The 24,049-nt window shown below is 43.9% G+C and overlaps 1 protein-coding gene across 1 annotated transcript; it reads right to left on the bottom strand.

Moving 5' to 3' along the window:
* Positions 1–608: 608 nt before the first annotated feature.
* On the bottom strand, positions 609–21,587 carry LOC143932932 (uncharacterized). The gene is made up of 5 exons (XM_077455867.1): positions 21,539–21,587; positions 18,946–19,065; positions 14,624–14,776; positions 4,823–4,975; positions 609–783 (listed from the first exon to the last, which is right to left on the bottom strand). The coding sequence occupies exons 1-5, from the start codon at positions 21,585–21,587 to the stop codon at positions 635–637; spliced, it is 624 nt and encodes a 207-aa protein (XP_077311993.1). The 3' UTR covers positions 609–634.
* Between the last annotated feature and the right edge of the window lie 2,462 nt (positions 21,588–24,049).

Here is a 24,049-nt window from a genome sequence, read left to right as displayed (position 1 = left end):
GCAATGTGGGGGCTGCATTCATGGCAATACGCTGGGGGCTGCATATGGGCACTGACCCTTATTTTGCTTCACATGTCTTTATTTAAAATGTAAGATTTTTATTTTTATTTTTTTCCTTGAGACTTCCTTTTTAAAGTTAAGGTGTGTGGTATAAGCCAATTAAATACAGTATATCCAAATAACACACCCGAGCTCATCTATTCACCACACACAGCACAAAAGCAAGAGAATTCTCGTTGGGCCGTGTATTAGTGCTCGGATGAACACACCGAATTTTAATGGTTTAAAGAATGTCAAACAAAATGGTCGGCCCTCGAGCATGTTCACTTCATCAAATCTGGCCCTCTTTGAAAAAAGTTTGGACACCCCTGCCCTAAGGTTTGAATTTTTATGCCTTCACTGAGGCGCACTCACTGTACAATAAGTTATTTTACAGCAAGTATGTACTGAGCATAAACGTAAAAAATAATGTGACACTTACAAGGAGATCAAGATGTTATTAAGATTTATTAAGCACATTGAACGTTATCTTTTTAACGATGGCTAAATTTAATTGACAGAGATTTTATGGCAACGCTTTTTTTTTATATATATACATCTCTGCAGGGTCTGAGGCATTTCTTGCATAGTGATATTATACCTCATTCTCTTCTTTTTTTATTGCAGGTGTACAAATCATATGATCTCTCTTCAGTTCCTTGTTTCCAGGTACACCTGAATATCCGATGTCACAACCACCGGAGGTTATACATCCTTTAAGTGACACATTCATTGTTCTTCCATCTGCAAATCAAATTTAAAATATTAAAGTAACGTAAAAAAAAAAAAAAAAAAAACTAATACCTAAAGTACTAATAATATTACTTGCCTAGGCATAATGCTACTCAAATAGCAACCTTTTTTATAACATACATAACTATATTTTTTAGCATTTATATATATATATATTATTTTTAATTTTTTAGAGAATAAGATTCGGTGGTCATTGCAACTTTTTAGCTCACGTGGTACTTTCGCAGCAATTTTTCAAATGTGTTTTTTTTTGGAAAGAAAACTTTCATGCATTAAAAAAAAAAAAAAACAGTTAGCCCATTTTTTTTGTATAATGTGAAAGATGATGTTGCGCCAAGTAAATAGATACAGTACCTTACATGTCAGGCTTCAAAATTGCACACGCTCATGGAATGGCGCCGAACTTGGCTACTTAAAAATCCCCATAGCCGACACTTTAATTTTTTGTTTTTTACAGATCTAGTGCTAGAATTATTGCTCTCGCTCTAATGTTTGCAACGATACCTCACATGTTTGGTTTGAATGCCGTTTACATATGTGGGCGCGATTTACATATGCGTTCGCCAATGGCTCCCAATGCTGTCTCAGCCAATGAGGAGGGAGAGAGCCGGGATAGCTGAAGCTCTCATGAAAAATTGCTGGATCGAGATGGGGCTCAGGTAGGTATTGAGGGGGTTTAGGGGGCTTCTGTACACAGAAGGTTATTTTACCTTAATGTATAGAATGAATGAAGGTAAAAAACCTTGAGCCTTTATAACCACTTTACCTTACAGTCTTGACCGGCTAGAATTAAAAACGGACAGTGCAGTCTAAAACCACTCTTTTTGTATAGAGAAGGGAGGGGAGGGGAGAGGAGTAGGGGAGTGCCTTGTCATCCTAGGCTATAGGGCTGTGTGTTTCTATTGATGCACATAGTGTAGGGAGACACAACTCTAGTCCCTACATGTGAAAGGAGCCACCCTGAAACAGGAAATGTGTGGCAGTTGTCATAGCACCAACTTAGACTGGAACAATTGGATTTTTTCTTCATACTTACCTGCAAAATCCATTTCTTTGAGTACATCATGGGACACAGAGCAGCCATATACATTACTACCTGGGTTATGTGTCACCTATAGGTGGACACTGGTAGAATAACCAAAAACAGGAAGTGATCCCCAATATAACCCCTCACATACAGGAAGTACTCCAGTTTTGTAGCAAGCAGTGAACTCTCACAAAGAGAGGGGAGGGGCCTCTGTGTCCAATGATGTACTCAAAGAAATGGATTTTACTGGTTAGTATGAAGAAAAAATCAAATTTTCTTTCTCATAAATCACAGGACACAGAGCAGCCATATACATTACTGCCTGGAACATCCCAGAGCAATAGCCCTGAGGGGAGGGAGACATTGTATGAAGACACCACCAGATTTATACAGCAGCCCGCAAGACACTACGGCCAAAAGCCAAGTCCTCTGCTGCCTTAACAGCCACCTGATATAATCCTGTGAACGTATGTACCGCAGACCAAGTGGCGACCTTGCAAATCTGTGCCACAAAAGGGAAGAGCTGTACCTTTCGGGCCATAGGCCTGAGTGATTAGCTGGTGAATCCAAAGTGAAATGGAGTAGAATGAGTTCTAACCCCAAAAGGGAAGAGCTTTACCTTTTGGGCCATAGGCCTGAGTGACTAACTGGTGAATCCAAATTGAAATGGAGTAGAATGAGCTCTAACCCCAAAAGGGAAGAGCTTTACCTTTCGGGCCATAGGCCTGAGTGACTAACTGGTGAACCCAAAGTGAAATGGAGTAGAATGAGCTCTAACACCAAAAGGGAAGAGCTTTACCTTTCGGGCCATAGGCCTAAGTGACTAACTGGTGAATCCAAAGTGAAATGGAGTAGAATGAACCCTAACCCCAAAAGGGAAGAGCTTTACCTTTCGGCCCATAGGCCCGAGTGATTAGCCCAATAGCCCTGAGGGGAGGGAGTCACTGTATGAAGACACCTCTAGATTTATACAGCAGCCCGCCAGACACTACGGCCAAAAGCCGAGTCCTCTGCTGCCTTAACAGCCACCTGATATAATCCTGTGAACGTATGTACCGCAGACCAAGTGGCGACCTTGCAAATCTGCGCCACAAAAGGGAAGAGCTGTACCTTTCGGGCCATAGGCCTGAGTGATTAGCTGGTGAATCCAAAGTGAAATGGAGTAGAATGAGTTCTAACTCCAAAAGGGAAGAGCTTTACCTTTCGGGCCATAGGCCTGAGTGACTAACTGGTGAACCCAAAGTGAAATGGAGTAGAATGAACTCTAACCCCAAAAGGGAAGAGCTTTACCTTTCGGGCCATAGGCCTGAGTGACTAACTGGTGAATCCAAAGTGAAATGGAGTAGAATGAGCTCTAACCCCAAAAGGGAAGAGCTTTACCTTTCGGGCCATAGGCCTGAGTGACTAACTGGTGAATCCAAAGTGAAATGGAGTAGAATGAGCTCTAACCCCAAAAGGGAAGAGCTTTACCTTTCGGGCTATAGGCCTGAGTGACTAACTGGTGAATCCAAAGTGAAATGGAGTAGAATGAGCTCTAACCCCAAAAGGGAAGAGCTTTACCTTTCGGGCCATAGGCCCGAGTGGCTAACTGGTAAATCCAAAGTGAAATGGAGTAGAATGAGCTCTAACCCCAAAAGGGAAGAGCTTTACCTTTTGGACCATAGGCCTGAGTGACTAACTGGTGAACCCAAAGTGAAATGGAGTAGAATGAGCTCTAACACCAAAAGGGAAGAGCTTTACCTTTCGGGCCATAGGCCCGAGTGACTAACTGGTGAATCCAAAGTGAAATGGAGTAGAATGAGCTCTAACCCCAAAAGGAAAGAGCTTTACCTTTCGGGCCATAGGCCTGAGTGACTAACTGGTGAACCCAAAGTGAAATGGAGTAGAATGAGCTCTAACACCAAAAGGGAAGCGCTTTACCTTTCGGGCCATAGGCCTGAGTGACTAACTGGCGAATCCAAAGTGAAATGGAGTAGAATGAACCCTAACCTCAAAAGGGAAGAGCTTTACCTTTCGGGCCATAGGCCTGAGTGACTAACTGGTGAATCCAAAGTGAAATGGATGCCTTAGAAGTCACTTGACCCTTATTGGGGCCTTCTGGCAAAACAAAAAAAACCATCAGAACTTTTGATGCTTGCAGACCTTTCCAGGTAGACTCTGACCGCCCGCACCACATCCAAAAGGTGCAAATGCTTTACTTCTGAGGAGCGAGGTTGAGAGCAAAAAGAAGGTAGAACAATGTCCTGATGTAAATGAAATTCAGAAACTACCTTAGGCAAAAAGGACAGAACAGGACATAGCACTGCTCTATCATGCTGCAAAATCAAATACGGCTCCTTACAGGAAAAAAGGCCACCAATTCTGAGACCCTACTAGCCAAAGTAATTGCAAAAAGAAAAGCCAACTTTCATGTCAAAAGAACTAACGGAACTTTGTTGACTGGTTCAAAAGGCTGCCCCTGGTCCAAAACCAAATTCAAATGCCAAGGGCAAAGAGGGGATTTAATGGGAGGCAATAAATGAGTCACTCCCTGAAGAAAAGACCAGGGAATGTGAAGACAAAGGCTTCTGGAAGTACACTAATAAGGCTGAAACCTGCCCTTTAATTGTTGTCAAGGCTTATCTTTGATCTAAACCTGACTGCAGAAAAGAGAGAATTCTCTCTACCAAATATCTGTGAGGATGCCAAATTCTGGCCTCATAGCACACAATGTAAGCCTTCGAAACCCTGTGATAAACCTTCCTGTGCGGGATTACAGCATGGAAGCTCAAACGTGACCTTCCACCCTTTTAGACACTGGCGGAAAATACGTGAGTACTTTATGTGAGGGGTTATATAGGGCATCGCTTCCTGTTTTTGGTTATTCCAAAGGTGCCCATTCCCCTTTAGGTGGCGCATAACCCAGGTAGTAATGTATATGGCTGCTCTGTGTCCCGTGATGTACAAGAAAGAAAAAGGCATTTCTCAGCTGCTAAAAGTGCATTGATAGAAATAGATACTTACCAGACAGCATAACAAATGCCCCATAATTAAAACATTCCATTTCCATTCCAAGGCAGTCCACATATCCTGTGCTCTCGCAATCTTTAGTGGAACCAATGTTGAAACAGCTTGGACAGTGATGGTTGTTTGGTTTCAACTGACGTGTACAAATGTCTAGAGGGAAAAAATTTAAAAATAATAAATAAACTATTCATAAAAAAGGACCTATTTATAAAACATTTGATGCACGAAGGTCAGAAATATGCATGCAAGTGGAACGATATACACTATAATACCAAAAGTATTGGGACACCTCCCTTTACATGCACATGAACTTTAATGGCATCCCAGTCTCAGTCCATAGGATTCAATACTGAGTTGGTCCACCCTTTGCAGCCATAACAGCTTCACCTCTTCTGGGAAGGCCGTCCACAAGGTTTAGGAGGGTGTCTATGGGAATGTTTGACCATTCTTCCAGAAGCACATTTGGGAAGTCGGGCACTGATGTTGGACGAGCAGACCTGGCTCGCAGTCTCTACTCTAATTCACCCCAAACGTGGTCTTTCAGGTGGCAATCAGGACTCTGTGCAGGCCAGTCAAGTTCCTCCACGCCAAACTCACTCATCCACACAATATTGCCAAAAGTATTGGGCCACCCCGCCAAATCATTTGCTGGAGGGGGGGGATTATGCTGAGGGGTAGTATTTCAGGGGCTGGGCTTGGCCCCTTAGTTCCCGTGAAGGGAACTTTTAAGGCGTCAGCATACCAAGACATTTAGGACAATTTCATGCTCCTAACTTTGTGGGAAAGGTTTGGGGATGGTCTCTCCCTGTTCCAGCATGACTGCGCACCAGTGCATAAAGCAAGGTCCATAAAGACATGGATGAGCGAGTTTGAGGTAGAGGAAATTGACTGACATGCACAGAGTCCTGACCTCAACCTGATAGAACACCTTTGAGATAAATTAGAGTGGAGACTGCGAGGCAGGCCTTCTCCTCCAACATCAACAACATTGTATAAAATTGTGTTGCTAGCTGTAATTGGTCACAGTGATCACATGATACAGTCAGGGCCATATGATTAGCTCTGGCCAATCACTGCTAATCACAACAATATACAGGGGGTTATTTACTAGGCAAATCCACTTTGCACTGAAAGTGCACTTGGAAGTAAAGTCACCGTAGATCCGAGGGGGACATGCAAGGAAAATAAAAAACAGCATTTTAGCTTGCACATGATTGGATGATAAAATCAGCAGAGTTTCCCCTCATTTCAGATATACCCCTTAGGCCGCGTACACACGGGCGGACTGTCTGTCCAACTTAGTCCGCTGAAACACATTTCAGCGGACAGTCCGCTCGTGTGTGGGCTTCAGCGGACTTTTTCAGCGGACAGTCTGGCGGACTAAGTATTTCGGAATGTTGTAAATACTGTCCGCTGGACTCGCATTTCGGCGGACAATCCGCCCGTGTGTGTGCCAGTCCGCCATACTTTTGAAATGAGCGGACTTTTCCCGCCCGGAGAAAAGTCCGCTCATTTCGAGCGGGTATCCAGGTAGGCGGGGCCCGCGACGGAGACGCGTCCGCCTGGTATGGACTTAAAGGGGAACCCCAACGCCGAAAAAAATCGGCGTGGGGGTCCCCCCCAAGTCCACAACAGACCCTTGTCCGAGCACGCTACCCGGCCGGCCAGGAAAGGGGGGCGAGCGAGCGCCCCCCCCCCCTACTGAGCCGTACCAGGCCGCGTGCCCTCAACATGGGGGGTGCCTTGGGGAAGGGGGGGCCGCGCGGCCCCCCCACCCCAAAGCGCCTTGTCCCCATGTTGATGAGGACAAGGGCCTCTTCCCGACAACCCTGGCCGTTGGTTGTCGGGGTCTGCGGGCAGGGGGCTTATCGGAATCCGGGAGCCCCCTTTAATAAGGGGGCCCCCGGATACTGGCCCCCCACCCTATGTGAATGAGTATGGGGTACAATGTACCCCTACCCATTCACCTGTAAAATAAAAGTACCAAAAAAAACACAACACAGGGTTAAAATATTTTATTGCACAGCTCCAGGGGTCTTCCGTCTTCGGGGGTCTTCTCGCCGGACTCCTCCGCTATCTTCTTGTAGCTCTTTTGCTAGCGGAGGAGTCCGGCTTTCTTCCTCGCTGCCGGCCTCTTCTCCCGACTTCGAGGGTCTTGTCCCCCTCTTCGGTTCTTCTGCCGGGCCACCGCGCCTTCTTATAGCTCTTTTGCAGGCGGTGGCCCGGTCTTCTGTCGCCGCCGTCGCCGCCGCCTTCTGTTCTTCTTCTTCTTCCTCTTCTTCTTCTCCAGGAGATGTTGCCTCGACGCTCTCTCCGGCCACAATGCCAGGGACGCGCTCCGCTGCCACTTATATAGGGACAATGGGGCGGTGTCACATGGCTTTATGTCACATGGGTTGGTCACATGGGTTGATGTCACATGGGGACTATGACATCGTAAGGGGGCGGGGTCACCATGTGACCAACCCATGTGACATAAAGCCATGTGACACCGCCCCATTGTCCCTATATAAGTGGCCGCGCAGCGCGGCCCTGGCATTCCTGCCGGAGAGATCGTCGAGGCAACATCTCCTGGAGAAGAAGAAGAAGAAGAAGAACGGAAGGCGGCGGCGACGGCGGCGACAGAAGACCGGGCCACCGCCTGCAAAAGAGCTATAAGAAGGCGCGGTGGCCCGGCAGAAGAACCGAAGAGGGGGACAAGACCCCCGAAGTCGGGAGAAGAGGCCGGCGGCGAGGAAGAAAGCCGGACTCCTCCGCTAGCAAAAGAGCTACAAGAAGATAGCGGAGGAGTCCGGCGAGAAGACCCCCGAAGACGGAAGATCCCCGGAGCTGTGCAATAAAATATTTTAACCCTGTGTTTTTTTTGGTACTTTTATTTTACAGGTGAATGGGTAGGGGTACATTGTACCCCATACTCATTCACATAGGGTGGGGGGCCGGTATCCGGGGGCCCCCTTATTAAAGGGGGCTCCCGGATTCCGATAAGCCTCCCGCCCGCAGACCCCGACAACCAACGGCCAGGGTTGTCGGGAAGAGGCCCTTGTCCTCATCAACATGGGGACAAGGTGCTTTGGGGTGGGGGGGCCGCGCGGCCCCCCCTTCCCCAAGGCACCCCCCCATGTTGAGGGCACACGGCCTGGTACAGCTCAGGAGGGGGGGCGCTCGCTCGCCCCCCTTTCCTGGCCGGCCGGGTAGCGTGCTCGGACAAGGGTCTGTTGTGGACTTGGGGGGGACCCCCACGCCGATTTTTTTCGGCGTTGGGGTTCCCCTTTAAGTCCATACCAGGCGGCGGGGTCAGCGACGTCTCCGTCGCGGGCCCCGCCTACCTGGATACGCGCTCCAAATGAGCGGACTTTCCTCCGCGTGTGTGGGCGAGTCCGTTCATTTCAAAAGTAGGGCGGATAGTATGGCGGACTTAGTCCGCCGTATTAGTCCGCTCAAAAAGTGCCGTGTGTGGGCAAGTCCGTTCATTCGAAAGTAGGACGGACTGTCCGTCGGATTGTCTGACGGACTAAGTTGGCCAGACAGTCCGCCCGTGTGTACACGGCTTTAGATTTACAGCGACTGCACTTCCAAGTGGATTTTCCTTTCATAAATAACCCCCATTGTGTCTAAACACTCTCATTCAGTAAAAGGACTTGCTTATAGCAGTGAAATTCACTGCTATAAGCAAATATAGCATGTAAGAAAAAAAAAAAGAAGCTGAACAACTCTCCAGAGTGGTACAGTGTTACTATGGTTAAAAAAAAAGGAGAGAGAAAAAAAAAATATATATTATTATTTTTTTTTACATACTGTCACCAGTCAGGGTCCCTGATCACCGCCACCCCAGTTATATGGTGACACTGCACTGCACTCATGACAATATGTAGAAAAATACATTTTGAAAAAAATAACAGTTTTCTTAATTTTCCAAAAAATGACAACTTCAAAAAACACGTCATGCCTCTTCCTAAATACCTCAGGCTGTCTACTTTCCAAATAGGTAATTTGGGGGAAATTAAGCCATCAGTATATCAGTGTTGTGATATGGCTGAACCGGAGTGACTCCATCTTTATAAGTTCATATAAGATTAACTTGGGTTAACCTGTTAGTTTAAACTCTGTATTTACAGACTGTAGCGGTTTTCCTATAAAGCATACATATAAGAAAATATAGCTTGCATAAGCAGTTTTATTCTGTACTGTCTAAATAAAGAAATTGTGTCTCAATATGTCTGGGCCACAGGACTCATGACTGTGACTCATGAAAGCAGATGACATAATCAGTGATATGTAATGATATGTAATGTACACCTCTGTATTAAGCACACCCATGTTCTATGCAATGATTGGCTAATAATAGCGCATATAAATTGTAGACCCGCCCAGAATTAAACCAGACAAGCTCTGAACACCAACTTTGACTCATCTCTTCTGTGTTCAGAAAAATGCTGTCTCCTTAGTGCTGCAGTGCTAAGCAGGTTTCGTAAGTGTGGTAATTGCCGTAATTATACCTAGCTGGTCTTTGTCAGGTATATAGAAATACCATTTTAATCACAACAATCAGGACTGATCAATTTTCAGATACATACCATCGTTTGTGGACTCTATAACTTTCCTACAGACTAAATAATATACACTGATTTGGATAATTTTCACCAATGAAATGAAGCAGAATACAATTCGGCCTAAATGTATAAAGACAGGTTATTTCTTTGCAAAATGTTATAATAGAAACAAAGAAGAAACTGATTTTACAGATTTTTACCCTTAAACATTATATATATATATATATATATATATATATATATATATATATATATATATATATATATATACAGTGGTGTGAAAAAGTGTTTGCCCCCTTCCTCATTTCCTGTTCCTTTGCATGTTTGTCACACTTAAGTGTTTCCGAACATCAAACCAATTTAAACAATAGTCAAGGACAACACAAGTAAACACAAAATGCAATTTGTAAATGAAGGTGTTTATTATTAAAGGTGAAAAAAAATCCAAACCATCATGGCCCTGTGTGAAAAAGTGATTGCCCCCTAAACCTAATAACTGGTTGGGCCACCCTTAGCAGCAACAACTGCAACCAAGCGTTTGCAATAACGTGCAATGAGGCTTTTACAGCGTCCTGGAGGAATTTTGGCCCACTCATCTTTGCAGAATTGTCCTAATTCAGTTACATTAGAGGGTTTTCGAGCATGAACGGCCTTTTTAAGGTCATACCACAACATCTCAATAGGATTCAGGTCAGGACTTTGGCTAGGCCACTCCAAAGTCTTTATTTTGTTTTTCTTCAGCCATTCGGTGGTGGACTTGCTGGTGTGTTTAGGATCATTGTCCTGCTGCAGAACCCAAGTTCGTTTCAGCTTGAGTACACGAACAGATGGTCGGACATTCTCCTTCAGGATCTCTTGGTAGACAGCAGAATTCATAGTTCCTTTTATCACGGCAAGTCTTCCAGGTCCTGAAGCAGCAAAACAGCCCCAGACCATCACACTACCACCACCATATTTTACTGTTGGTATAATGTTCTTTTTATGAAATGCAGTGTTCCTTCTACGCCAGATATACTTGGACACACACCTTCCAAAGAGTTCCACTTTTGTCTCATCGGTCCACAGAATGTTGTCCCAAAAGTCTTGGGGATCATCAAGATGTGTTGTGGAGAAATTGAGACAAGCTTTGATGTTCTTTTTGCTCAGCAGTGGTTTTCTCCTTGGAACTCTGCCATGCAGGCCATTTTTGCCCAGTCTTTTCCTGATGGTGGAGGCATGAACGCTGACCTTAACTGAGGCAAGTGAGGCCTGCAGTTCCTTGGACGTTGTTGTGGGGTCTTTTGTGACCTCTTGGATGAGTCGTCGCTGCGCTCTTGGGGTAATTTTGGGCGGCCGGCCACTCCTGGGAAGGTTCACCACTGTTCCATGTCTTCGCCATTTGTGGATAATGGCTCTCACTGTGGTTCGCTGGATTCCCAAAGCTTTGGAAATGACTTTATAACCCTTTCCAGACTGATAGATCTCAATTACTTTCTTTCTCAATTGTTCCTGAATTTCTTTGGGTCTCGGCATGATGTGTAGCTTTTAAGGATCTTCTGGTGGACCTTACTGTGTCAAGCAGCTCCTATTTAAGTGATGCCTTGATTGTGAACAGGTGTGGCAATAATCAGGCCTGGGTGTGGCTAGAGAAATTGAACTCAGGTGTGGACAACCACAGTTATAGTATGTTTTAACAAGGGGGGGCAATCACTTTTTCACACAGGGCCATGATGGTTTGGATTTTTTTTCACCTTTAATAATAAACACCTTCATTTACAAATTGCATTTTGTGTTTACTTGTGTTGTCCTTGACTATTGTTTAAATTGGTTTGATGTTCGGAAACACTTAAGTGTGACAAACATGCAAAGGAACAGGAAATGAGGAAGGGGGCAAACACTTTTTCACACCACTGTATCTTTATATCTATATATATATAATGTTTAAGGGTAAAATCTGTAAAATCTGTAAAATCAGTTTCTTCTTTGTTTCTATTATAACATTTTGCAAAGAAATAACCTGTCTTTATACATTTAGGCTGGGTTCACACTGAAGCGATGCGGGAACGCCGCGAATCCGCGGCGTTTTCCCGCATCGCATGCCTCCCGCCAGCAGTTCACACTGCCCTATGCGGACTGCTGGGAGTGTCAGTGAAATGTTAATGACACCCCCAGATCAGTTCGCATATCGCAGTGAGATCTGCAAACCCGGACAGGAATCGGATCGCATGAACACCCATGCGATCCGATTCTGCAAAAAAAGGGTCCCGTGCGAGTTTGCGGCGGGTGCGATGCGAATTCAGCCATACTATCTGTATGGCTGAACTCGCATCGCACAGAGATCGGATGTGATTTGCACTACAGTGCGGTGCGAATCACATCCGGTTCTCGCTGCCGCAGCGGTGTGAACCCAGCCTTAGGCCGAATTGTATTCTGCTTCATTTCATTGGTGAAAATTATATATATTAGGGCTGTTACTGATTTAAATTTTCATGTTCGATTAATCGTTTTTTTTTAATTTTTGATTTTTTTTGATTCATTATGACGCACATACAGATCCAACTACTTTTAGCTGATCTCCTTACATTGCAACTCTACTAGAGCTGTGCTAAGGGTGAATTGAGGGGGGTTAGGGTTTGCGTTATGACTTAGGCCAGAGCTATGGTCTATTTGACCTTTTTAAAAATCTTTAGGGCCACAAACCTCGCTTTGCAGGCTACTGTGCTGGAAACGCCCTAAGCAAAAAACAAAGAAATACCTAATCTTAATTCAATATTATCTGAAATAAAGATTTCTTTGTGTCATGTTCGTACTTGTAAACGTCGACTAATTTTAAGCAGATTTGGACCAAATGAATTGTATACTTGTCAGAGACATATCTTGACCAATACTGGTGGAGTAAACCTATAGGAAGTAAATAGAGTACAATTCCTACTTGGCCCATGAAATTAAATATTAGAGATAGATATAATTTAATATCTATCTATCTATCTATCTATCTATCTATCTATCTATCTATCTATCTATCTATCTATCTATCATCTATCCATCCATCCATCCATCCATCTATCCATCCATCTACCTATCCATCTATCTATCTCTCTATCTATCAATCTATCTATCACAGGACCAAATCTAGTCTGCCACAAGATGTTATCCAGCCTGTGGCACACCTTCAATGTGAGCCCACTGTGCTCTTACATGGGTCTCATGTTCACTCCAGGTTTCCTCTGCCCCGCTGTCATTTTCTCCGTTGTTGGTTGCTAAGACTGCCAGAATCCTGGCAACCGATCGTGTGCTTTTTTCAGCAATTACAGAAGGACAGATCTGTTCAGCATCCCAGCTCCCATCCTACTGCTCCAGCTATGCTATACATGTAAGGCAAGGGTGGGCTCTAATGGGGACCCTGATTTAAGAGAGTACTCAGATGAGAAGTCTGATGTAAGTGGAGCTCTTAGGGGGAGCCTGAGGTAAATGGGGACTCAAATGGGGAGCCTGATGTAAGAGAGGGCTCAGATGAGGAGCCTAATGTAAGAGAGGACTCAGATGGGGAGCCTGATGTATGTAGGGCTCTGATAGGGACTCTGATGTAAAGGGAGACTCTGATGGGGAGCCTGATGTATGTAGGGCTCTGATAGGGACTCTGATGTAAAGGGAGACTCTGATGGGGAGCCTGATGTAAGGGAGGATTTGGATGGGGAACCTGATGTAAGGGAGGATTTGGATGGGGAGCCTGATGTAAGGGAGGATTTGGATGGGGCGTCTAATGCAAGGGGGGATTTGGATGGGGAGCCTGATATAAGGGAGGATTTGGATGGAGAGCCTGATGTAAGGGAGGATTTGGATGGGGAGTCTGATGTAAGGGAGGATTTGGATGGGGAGTCTGATGTAAGGGAGGATTTGGATGGGGAGTCTGATGTGAGGGAGGATTTGGATGGGGAGCCTGATGTGAGGGAGGATTTGGATGGGGAGCCCGATGTAAGGGAGGATTTGGATGGGGAGTCTGATGTCAGTAGAGCATTTCATGGGGATCCTGATGTAAAGGAGGACTCTGATAGGGAACCCTGGTGTAAGGGAAGACTCAGATGGGGAGCCTGATGTAAGGGAGCAGTTAGGGTCAGTGGCACACCTTCAATGTGGGCCCACTGTGCTCTTACATGGGTCTCACTTCAGGTCAAGTTCACTTCAGGTTCTCTCTGCTGCACTGTCATTTTCCCCAATGTTGGTTGCTAAGACTTCCAGCATCCTAACAACTGATCACATGCTTGCCCCATCAATCACACAAGGACAGGTCAGCTCTGCCTCCCAGCTTCCATCCTGCTACTCCAGCTACACTGTAAATGTAAAGTAATGGCAGACTCTAAGGCCCCTTTCACACTGGGGTGGTGTGGGCATCGACGGTAAAGCGCCGCTATTTTTAGCGGCGCTTTACCGTCGTTTTAGCGGCAGTATGCGGCCGCTAGCGGGGCGGTTTTAACCCCCGCTAGCGGCCAAAAAAGGGTTAAAACCGCCTGCAAAGGGCCGCTGCAGTGGCGCTTTGCCGGCGGTATGGCCACGCTGCCCCATTGATTTCAATGGGTAGGAGCGGTTTAGGAGCAGTGAATACACCGCTCCAAAGATGCGGCTAGCAGGACTTTTTTCACCGTCCTGCCAGCGCACCGCTCCAGTGTGAAAGCCCTCTGGCTTTCACACTGGTGTGAAAGGGGCTGTTTTTTTTCAGGCGCTATTTTTAGCGCTGTATCGCCTGAAAACCGCCCCAGTGTGAAAGGGGCCTAAGGGGGACCTTGATGCAAGGAGGAACTCTGATGGGGACCTGATCTAAGAGAGGAATCAGATGGTAAACCGAATGAAATTGAGGCTCTGATGGGGAGCCTTATGTAAGGGAGGACTCAGATGGGGTGGTTGATTAAAGGAAGGACACAGATGGGGAGCCTGATATAAGGGGGACTCTGGTTTAAATCATTTGCATATAAAAACAGCCAAAGCATTTCGGGGCAACACATGCTCTTCATCAGGGCTCAACACAGGATCAAACTTGAAAGGATTTCACAGATCGATATTGGGGCCAGTACTGAACTGTGCTCATCTTGACATCTTGACAGCAGTTTTTAGGTCTGGAACTCATTTCAATAAAGAACAAAAATTTCCATTCAGGAATTTTGACTATCCCTCTGACTTTATCTGCATATTTGGTTTGGGCAAGTATGTTACAAAGTAACTATTATATTATGACATTTTATTTATTTTAAAAGATATGAATGCATAAACTCACCTTTATAGTTTAGATTTTCATTGCTGCCCTCTCCTTCCCCACACTGACTGCCCACTCGGACGAGGAAGTTATCATTGGTTGTTACAGAAAAGCATTTATCACATAATAGTGGCACAGAACAGCCTTTCTGTATTGTACGATATTCATCAGCAGCTGATGGAGGAAAAAAAAAGTAAAATAAAGTAAAATAAACATTCAACTATATTTAAACCCAAAGACATATATATATATATATATATATATATATATATATAATCCAATGGGTGCCGCTGCACGCAAGTCAGAGATAAAAAATGGGCCCGGGTGCGCAGGAAAGACTGTAGTACATATGACAAAAGACAGAGTGGCACTCACGGTTCTTGAAAGGTGAACGCGCAAGGTGAAGATTTTATCAGTCCTGAGGAAGACCAACTTGTGCCTTATCAAAACGTGGAAATAAAACCTTCTCTGTGTGTTCACCTTTCAAGACATGTAAGTCCCAAAGGTGTTCTATTGGGTTGAGGACAGTCAAGTTCCTCCACCCCAAACTCACTCATCTATGTCTTTATGGCCCTTGCTTTGTGCACTGGTGCGCAGTCGTGTTGGAACAGGGAGAAGTCACCCCCAAACTGTTCCCACAAATTTGGGAGCATGAAATTGTCCAAAATGTCTTGGTATGCTGATGCCTTAAGATTTTTCTTCACTGCAACTAAGGGTCCAAGCCCAACCCCTGAAAAACAACCCCACACCATAATCCTCCCTCCGCCATATGATTTGGAGGGGTGGCCCAATACTTTTGGCAATATAATGTGGATTACTGAGTTTTGGGATGTACTAACATGACTGGCCTTCACAGAGTCCTGATCTCAACCCAATAGAACACCTTTGGGATCAATTCGAGCGCAGACTGTGAGCCAGACCTTCTCATCACATCAGTGCCTGACATCACACATGCACTTCTGGAAGAATAGTCAAACATTCCCATAGACACAATCCTAAACCTTGTGGACAGCCTTTCCAGAAGAGTTTTAGCTGTCATAGCTGTGTAGCACTGCCCCCGTAGGGGTTGCCGAGTATAGTCTTTCCTAGGCCTCCCTCTGGTTTTCTTGCAGCCAGACACTTTTCACATTACACCCGCACATTCTTCTGCTCATTATCCAAAAATTAGTCAAGGGCATTTCGTTATTTTTGTATTTATTGGTAGAACTTGGATAGGAGAAGGGACTAGTGGGATACTCCAACTCGAACTATGAACAGATGAGGACAACTCTCACTTGACCCCAATAAATTGATCTGAATATCAGATCCGCTGCTATACCACACTAAGTCCTTTGCTTGCTCTGGCAGCAGACTCAATGTAACTCTTTTCTTCAGGACACTTACTAGTATCCCCTTTAGCTGACACCCGTCCACTGACTTCTCTAGCCTGAAAGGATGGCCCTCACAGAACAGGCCCCTACCCACTGTAGCCAGAAACAGGTCCTTCCAGATGCATCTCCCTCCTAGTCAGCTCTCCAGTTTATCTGGGTTGCAGCTTCCTCAATTCTGGCCCTCAGGTCAACCACCTGAGGCCCCATGGCTGCCTTTACAGAGGAGGGGCAGCAGCCCCCTCCCTCTGGGACACCACTTTCAAGCCGAAGACCCTGAGCACATGTGCCCTAGACAGATATACAGTCACCCACCATGCCCTGAGGCACCTGCTTCTGCCAATGGCCAGATGTGTAACTATGCCTATGCTCCCATTTGTCAGGTTTCATCCCACTGTCCAATATGACTCATTCTATTGGACCAGTGCAAAACAGGCAGACAACATGAGCAGCACCTGAGCACAATGAACAGATTCTATCAATGGATCACTGCTCCCTGGTAGGCAGAGAACACCTAAATGTACCCAATAGCCTCCCTGGTATGCAGGAAGATCCAAAACGATACTTTCTCTCTAGCACCTACCTAAGAGGGGGCTACAGCTGCAAAGAGTGGGGCAACTCTATATTGAACCCTATGGACTAAGACTGGGATGCCATTAAAGTTTATGTGCGTGTAAAGGCAGGCGTCCCAATACTTTTAGTAATATAGTGCTTATACCTATACGCACAAGCAGCTCCTAATGGGTGGCAACAAAACGTTCGTGAACACATTATCATTGGCAGCACCTGGCAATACTTTTTTTATCTAAAATTAAGATGTTATGAAATTATTTATAAGCTGCACTCACACCCGAACGTATCGTTTTTAGGTGTTTATTAGGGCGTCTTTTCAGGCATTTTTTACAATTTTTGCACAGGCGTTTCGAGGTCCAAAGGACACCAATGTAAAAAGCAGTAAAATGTCTGTAATCTGCCTAAAAAGAAGCTCATGTAATTTTTTTGAGCTTCAGGCGACAGAACGTTCAGATGTGACCAGGGGCCATTTAAATGAACGGGATTTTGCTTGTTGGGCGTTTTGGAACTTTTGAGATGATCATTTTTACAAGTGTGAATGCAGCCTAAATACAATGTGCATTTATACATTTATAGACTTGAAAAAAAAAATTGAGAATCAATTCTAGCTCTTCGGCCTCACAAAAAAGAACATACTCATAAAATATGGCAGCCATGGTTAAAATGGGCTAGTCCCCAAAACATTGCACAAGTTCTTTGTTCCTAGATAACTTGAATTCAAAAAATTACTTACCCCGCTCTAATATTTTAATCTTTGTTTTGTATCTATTAAAAGACAGGTTACTATTACTGTCCCGAACACAGTTTAGCACCCATAGGGGTGTTCGGGAATATATTTAGGTTCATCATCTTTGAATTACTTGAATTGGCAGTATATAAATATATGAAGATAACATTTATATTACTTTTGTGTACTGTCTCCACAATGGATGTATTAATAACCTCCTGATCGTTACTCTTATTATACCTATTATAATTGAGATAATTAACCCCTTCCCGCCGAGCGTATGCAGATGTGCGTACTCGGCTTCCGGGGGGTATACCGAGATGATGCCCGCACCTGCGTTTTTTTCAGCAGGCGATTGGCTATCCAGCCATAACAACCGATGCAGCCGCTTGGCTGTTATGCCGGAGGAGCGGGAGAGGACGTCCCCCCCTCCCGCCGCCTCTCGCCGCTGTTACCGGTGCTCCCGATCGATTCAAATTCCGCTGCCTCCAGCTGCTGGGGAGGAACTGGAACGAAGCCGCAATCAGCTTCGTTCCAGTCTTCTCATAGTAAACACGGAAGCGACGTCATGACGTCACCTCCCGTTTACTCGGCTGCCAATGGCGCCGGTTTTAAAAAGATATACGGTATTCAGAATCGCCGTTTTTGGCAATCTGAATACATTGAAGTGTAAAGGAGGGGTGGGGGGTCTTTTAGACCCCCGATCCCTCCATAAAGAGTACCTGTCACCACCTATTACTGTCACAAGGGATGTTTACATTCCTTGTGACAGCAATAAAAGTGATCAAATTTTATTTATTTTTTTAAAAAACAATTTAGTCATTTTAAAATAAATAAAATAAATAAAAAAATGAAAAAAAAAATTTTTAAACGCCCGCCGTCCCCGCGAGCTCGCGAAGCAAAGAAAACGCATACGGAAGTCGCGCCCGCGTATGTAAACGGTGTTCAAATCACACATGTGAGGTATCACCGCGATCGTCAGAGCAAGATCAATAATTCTAGCACTGGACCTCCTCTGTAACACTAACCTGGTAACTGTAAAAAAATTTTTAAAGCGTCGTCTATTGAGATTTTTAGGTACCGTACTTTGTCGTCAATCCACAAGTGCGCGCAATTATAAAGTGTGACATGTTTGGTATCTATTTACTCGGAGTAACATTATCTTTCACATTACGCAAAAAAATTGGGCTAATTTTACTGTTTTTTTTTTTTTTTAATTCATGAAAGTGTCCCTTTTCCCAAAAAGTTGCGTTTAAAACACCGCTGCGCAAATAACGTGTGACATAAAATATTGCAACAATCGGCGTTTTATTCTCTAGAGTCTCTGCTAAAAAAATATATATAATGTTTGGGGGTTCCAAGTAATTTTCTAGCAAAAAAATATGGATTTTAACTTGTAAACACCAAATTCCAAAAATAGGCTTAGTCATGAAAGGGTTAATATGGTTTTCTTTATATTTTATTTTTTATTATTTTTGGATACTATTATCTATGTATCTAAATACTGTAACTGATATGTTATTTAGTCATAATTTCTGTCATTTATCTTGATAAAAATTTAAACTTTAATAAAAACTATTGATTAAAAAAAAAGAAAATTGAAATTTTAATTAAATTGACCAAATTTCCCTTTTAATACATCTTGTCCATGGCATGGAAAACGCAATCTCACTTACCGACAACGGTGTACTCCGACAAGGTCATACAACCTGATCCATCACATTGAAACTTTCTTTCATCACAGCATTCGGTTGAGTCAATAGTCCAGCACGAATTGCATGTGGTGGTCAGCTGGCCTGAAATAAGAAACAATAAGACACAGGGATTAATAACCTAGCTGGCAAAGTACAAAATTTAATTATATGAAATCATTTGCGGGAAAAAAAAATGTCATTAGGTATATGTATAACAAATGGTCAGTGTGGTTCCTCCAATTTACTGATGTTTATTCAAGTCTCCCCAGTGGCATTGGTGGTTAATGTAGTGTCCCTGTAATATTATTGTTCAGTGTAGTGCCACAGTTACATTGGTGGTCAATGTAGTACCCCCATTTATAATGAGAGTCAGTGTAATGCCCCCAGTTACAGTTAGTATAGTGCCACTATTACATCGGGCATCATTGTAACCCCCCAGTTACATTGGTGATTGGTTTAGTACCACTAGTTATGTTGATGGTCAATTTAGTACCACCGTTACATTGGTCCAGTGAAATGCCCCTATTACACTGAGGGTCCATGAAGTACACCCAGTTACATTGGTGGTCAATGCAGTGTCCCTGTAATGTTGTTCTTCAGTGTAGTGGAACAATTATGTTGGTAGTCGGTTTAGTACGCACAATTACATTGAAGAGCAGTGTAGTGCCCCCAGTTACAGTTATGCCCTGTACACACGGTCGGACATTCCGACAACAAAATCCATCAAATTTTTTCCGACGGATTTTGTGCCAAACTTGTCTTGCATACACACGGTCGGCCAAAGTTGTCAGAAAATCCAATCGTTCTTAACGAGGTGACATACAACACGTACGTCGGAACTATAAACGGGCCAGTAGTCAATAGCTGTGGTCTCTTAATTAATTCTGAGCATGCGTGGCACTTTGTCCGTCGTAATTGTCTACACACGATCAGAATTTAAACAATCAGATTTTGCTGTTGGAAAATTTTAGATCTGCTCTCAAACTTTGTTTGTCAGAAATTCAGAAGCGCCCACACACGATTGGATTTTCCGACAACGTGATCTGATTGCACATTTTCTGTCGGAAAGTCTGACCGTGTGTACAGTGCCATTAAAAAAATTGAGGGTTTGTGTGGTCTCCCCAGGTACATTCACATTGGTGGTCTGCTATATTGGTCAAGTGAAGTATACCCTCTCACAGTCAATGAAGTTCCCCCATTACACAGGGGATCAGTGTAGTGCAGGGATAGGCAATTAGCGGACCTCCAGCTGTTGCAGAACTACAACTCCCATGAGGCATAGTAGGATTCTGACAGCCTCAAGCATGACACCCAGAGGCAGAGGCATGGAACTTGTAGTTTTGCCATAGCTGGAGGTCCGCTAATTGCATATCTCTGGTGTAGTGCCTCTAGTTCTATAAGTGGTCAATGTAGTGTTCCTGTAATATTGGTGGTCATTGTAGTGCCCCAGTTACATTGATGGTCAGTTTAGTACAGTTTAGTGCCCCTCAGTTGCACTGACGGTCAGGGTACTGTGCCCAATAATAGTATGTGTAGTGTCCCTATTACATTGGGGGTCAGTGTAGTCCCCCCAGTTACATTAATGGTGGTCAATGTAGGGTCACCATAATATTGGTGGTCAATGTAGGGTCACCATAATATTGGTAGTCAATGTAGTACGACCAGTTACATTGGTCCAGTGAAGTGTCCCCCGTTACAGTCAGTGAAGTTCCCTGGGGGTAGTGCACCCAACTACTTTGATGGTCAATGCAGAACACTTAGGTTAGCGCACCCATTTACATTGAAAATAAATGTATTGCCCCCCTTTATAATGGTAGCCAGACAGGTGGTAACCCTATGTGGCACTGCCAAACCACCCCTGTCTCTTGGTAACTGCAACACTCGGAGACATGCTTTAGCTTGCCCCTTCCTCCATATCATATCCCTAAATAGGGCATCCGACGTCCTGAACTGCGGGAATCCATACCAGTGACTTGGTAAATTTTTCTCACTTATTGAACAGATTTACCAAAACATTTTTAATGGTATATCCATGTCTACATATTTTGTCTTGCTGAGAAATCACTTTGAAAACTTCCCGTCCCCTAGCGTTTCTAGCCACGGCCATCTTGAGCAAGGGCAGATGACTCAGGTAGCATTTACTTCCTGGAATCCATCTGCCTTTAGCTGAGGCATGCAGGCAGGAGGGAGTGATTAGCTGAGCTATTCCCCTCCTCCATATGAAAAAAATAAAATGCCCATGAATACTTCTGGGATGTATAACATCATGTTGGCCTAGGCCAAAGGTTAAAACAGAAATATAATATACCTTCCTATCCATTTACTAATGCTAGCAGCATATGGATTAAAATAGTTCATGTTGATATAGGGAGTTTATTTCTGCTTTAACAGGCAATATAGGAGCAAATAAGAGAAGCTCGTTGTTGAGGTCTACATATGGCTGCCTTTAGAGAGCATATGAGAAAGTGGAGGACTTAAACTGAATGTTTCATGTAAAGCACTAAATGAAAAGGATATTCTGCTTAGCATGTTGGTGCAAAATAAATAACAACATTCAATTTTAAGTATTTCTTACCTGCAATTACCAAATTGCTCAAGATCAAAAAGACGAAGATTGTATTCATGGTTATGGAAACCCCAGTTCAGGTTTGAAGGCTGATAGTTGAGTATGCTAGTCAGGTCTTGTAGTCACCTATCTAAGACTAGTGTTGAGTGTCGAGTTATGGTGACAGGATAGATATTTATATTTGATTATGTCTCATGTTGTGCCAATGTGCAAACAGAATGTTTACTCAATGATCTAAATCATAGACACCTGTGCAAAATCCGGAAAAATGATTTGTAAATAGATTCCAATACAAAGGGATCATGGCAGCCAAAAAATAGACAAGGCATGGAAAAACCCCACATTCTGCCTCACCGTAATGAAAAACAAGATCACCCAAGGAAGGATTCACAAAAAGATAGCAGCCATATTTGCAGATGAGCACACTTAATATACTAGAGTATGGATGCCATGCAGTGGTGGCCGGTAATTTTTTTGGGGGGGTGACAAACAGTATCACCCCCCATCCCCCTCCCCCAGTCGGTCCGTTGGTCAGTCGGTCAGTTTTGGTGCACTTACCCCAACTATGGTGGGCAGCACTTCTCCCAGGCTTCCCCATCGGCTTCCCTTGCTCGGCGGTGGCAAATCCCTTCCCTTGCTCTCCACGGGTCTCAGACTTGCTTCTCATTGGCCAGGTTGAGGATCAGTATTTCAATAGTGAATATTAATTTTCTGCTGCAACAGCTGGGTGGGCTCGTAGCGCAATGCTCTGTACCACAAGCCCACCCTATTTTGAAGCCTATTAGAGCCTCTGGGTCTAATCAGGTGTTTCAAAAAAACATCCCCACTGCTATAATTCATGCTCCAGTGGATAGAGCATGGGGGTGGTGGACATTGATAGGAGTGGTGCTAGGGCGCCCCTAACAGATTGGCCGCAACTGATGCCATGGGTAGGTAATCTCAAACAACATTCTCAAGGAGGAGCTGGGAACTTTTAGACTTGCAAGTGTGTAGTCAGATGAAGGGAAAATTCAAACAAGCTCAATACTATAGCTCTGGCAAGGTAGCTCCTGCACACAGCAAGGCTTCTCTAGATGGGCACCCAACAGTAGAGAAAACCATGTAAATACAAAAAGGAGCACTAGACCAAAACTGGGTAAAATGGGTAAGATAATTTGAGTTTCTGGTTAAAAAGTCACATAAAAACAGCCAACGTGTTTCAGAAGCAACAACATTAGCCTTTAATTTGAGCTCAACCCAAGATAACACATCATAGATCTATATAAGAACTGCTAATGGAGCAGTTGTTGAGCAGCAATGGAGACCGCTGCTGCTCAACAACTAGTGTTAAGTTGTTAGCAACAATTACAATTATCTAGGGCTCTTTTAAATATGGTTTTGGTCTAAAACGTAATTCTGTAATTCTATAGGTAGATACACTATATTACCAAAAGTATTGGGACACCTCCCTTTACATGCACATGAACTTTAATGGCATCCCAGTCTTCGTCCATAGGGTTCAATATTGAGTTGGCCCACCCAGGGGTGTACCTAGGTTCTAATGGACACTTTCCTACAACTATTTCTTTACATGTCCTTTGGTCTCATAATAACTTTTCACGTGGGTCATGGGTTTTATTATACTTTTGCTATTATCACTACATACCATTATGGTTATATAATATTTATTTATATTTTTATAGAATCCAACCCCCCCTCCCGACCACCACATGGGGAGTATTTCTACACTCTTTTTCATTTGTGGGTTTGTGCTCATGTTCTTTTCATTGGGTCCCTCCCTCAGCTCCCAAGATAGACATCTATGGTCGGCCACTTGGATGCGGCAATACATGGCTCTGATTCCAGAAATTATATGAGTATCCAGCATGGCCAACTCTTTCCTTTTAATCATTTTCTCGTATAACGGGTCCATGCAATGGAATATATCGTTCATTTATACATGTATATTTTTTCTAGAATTTTTATGCTTTTTCTCCAGATGAAGTGGTTGGTCCATGAAACGTGTCAAGCATACTAAATGCATCATAATTACCTATTTCATCTCCACATGACCATATTTTCTTAATGTGACCTGTTTGACCTCTCCACGTGTGGGATGGCCACATTTAATTTATTATAGTTGTGACATGCTGCTATCATATTGTACATGTATGTGGTGCTAGATTTTCATTCATATTGCCACATGTCATGTTTTGTTTTTTGCTGTTGAGCAAATAAATATTTTTTTTTATATCCATGTGTATTTCCTCGGTCTTGCCATACATGCCTCATTCAAAGTCCCATCCTTCCCCCAGTTTTGCATTCATATAGGGATGGAGGTGTACACCTATCCGTACATCTCATTTAAAGTCCTAATTTCCCCCCCCCTTTTATATTACCTAGAGCAGTGATGGCGAACCTTGGCACCCCAGATGTTTTGGAACTACATTTCCCATGATGCTCAAATACACTGCAGAGTGCATGAGCATCATGGGAAACGTAGTTCCAAAACATCTGGAGTGCCAAGGTTCGCCATCACTG

The sequence above is a fragment of the Lithobates pipiens genome, unplaced genomic scaffold (assembly GCF_037356315.1).
Source record: "Lithobates pipiens isolate NorthernLeopardFrog02 unplaced genomic scaffold, aLitPip1_a1.2 Scaffold_27, whole genome shotgun sequence".
NCBI classification, from domain to species: Eukaryota; Metazoa; Chordata; class Amphibia; order Anura; family Ranidae; genus Lithobates; species Lithobates pipiens.
This window is presented reverse-complemented; position numbering and strand designations above follow the sequence as displayed.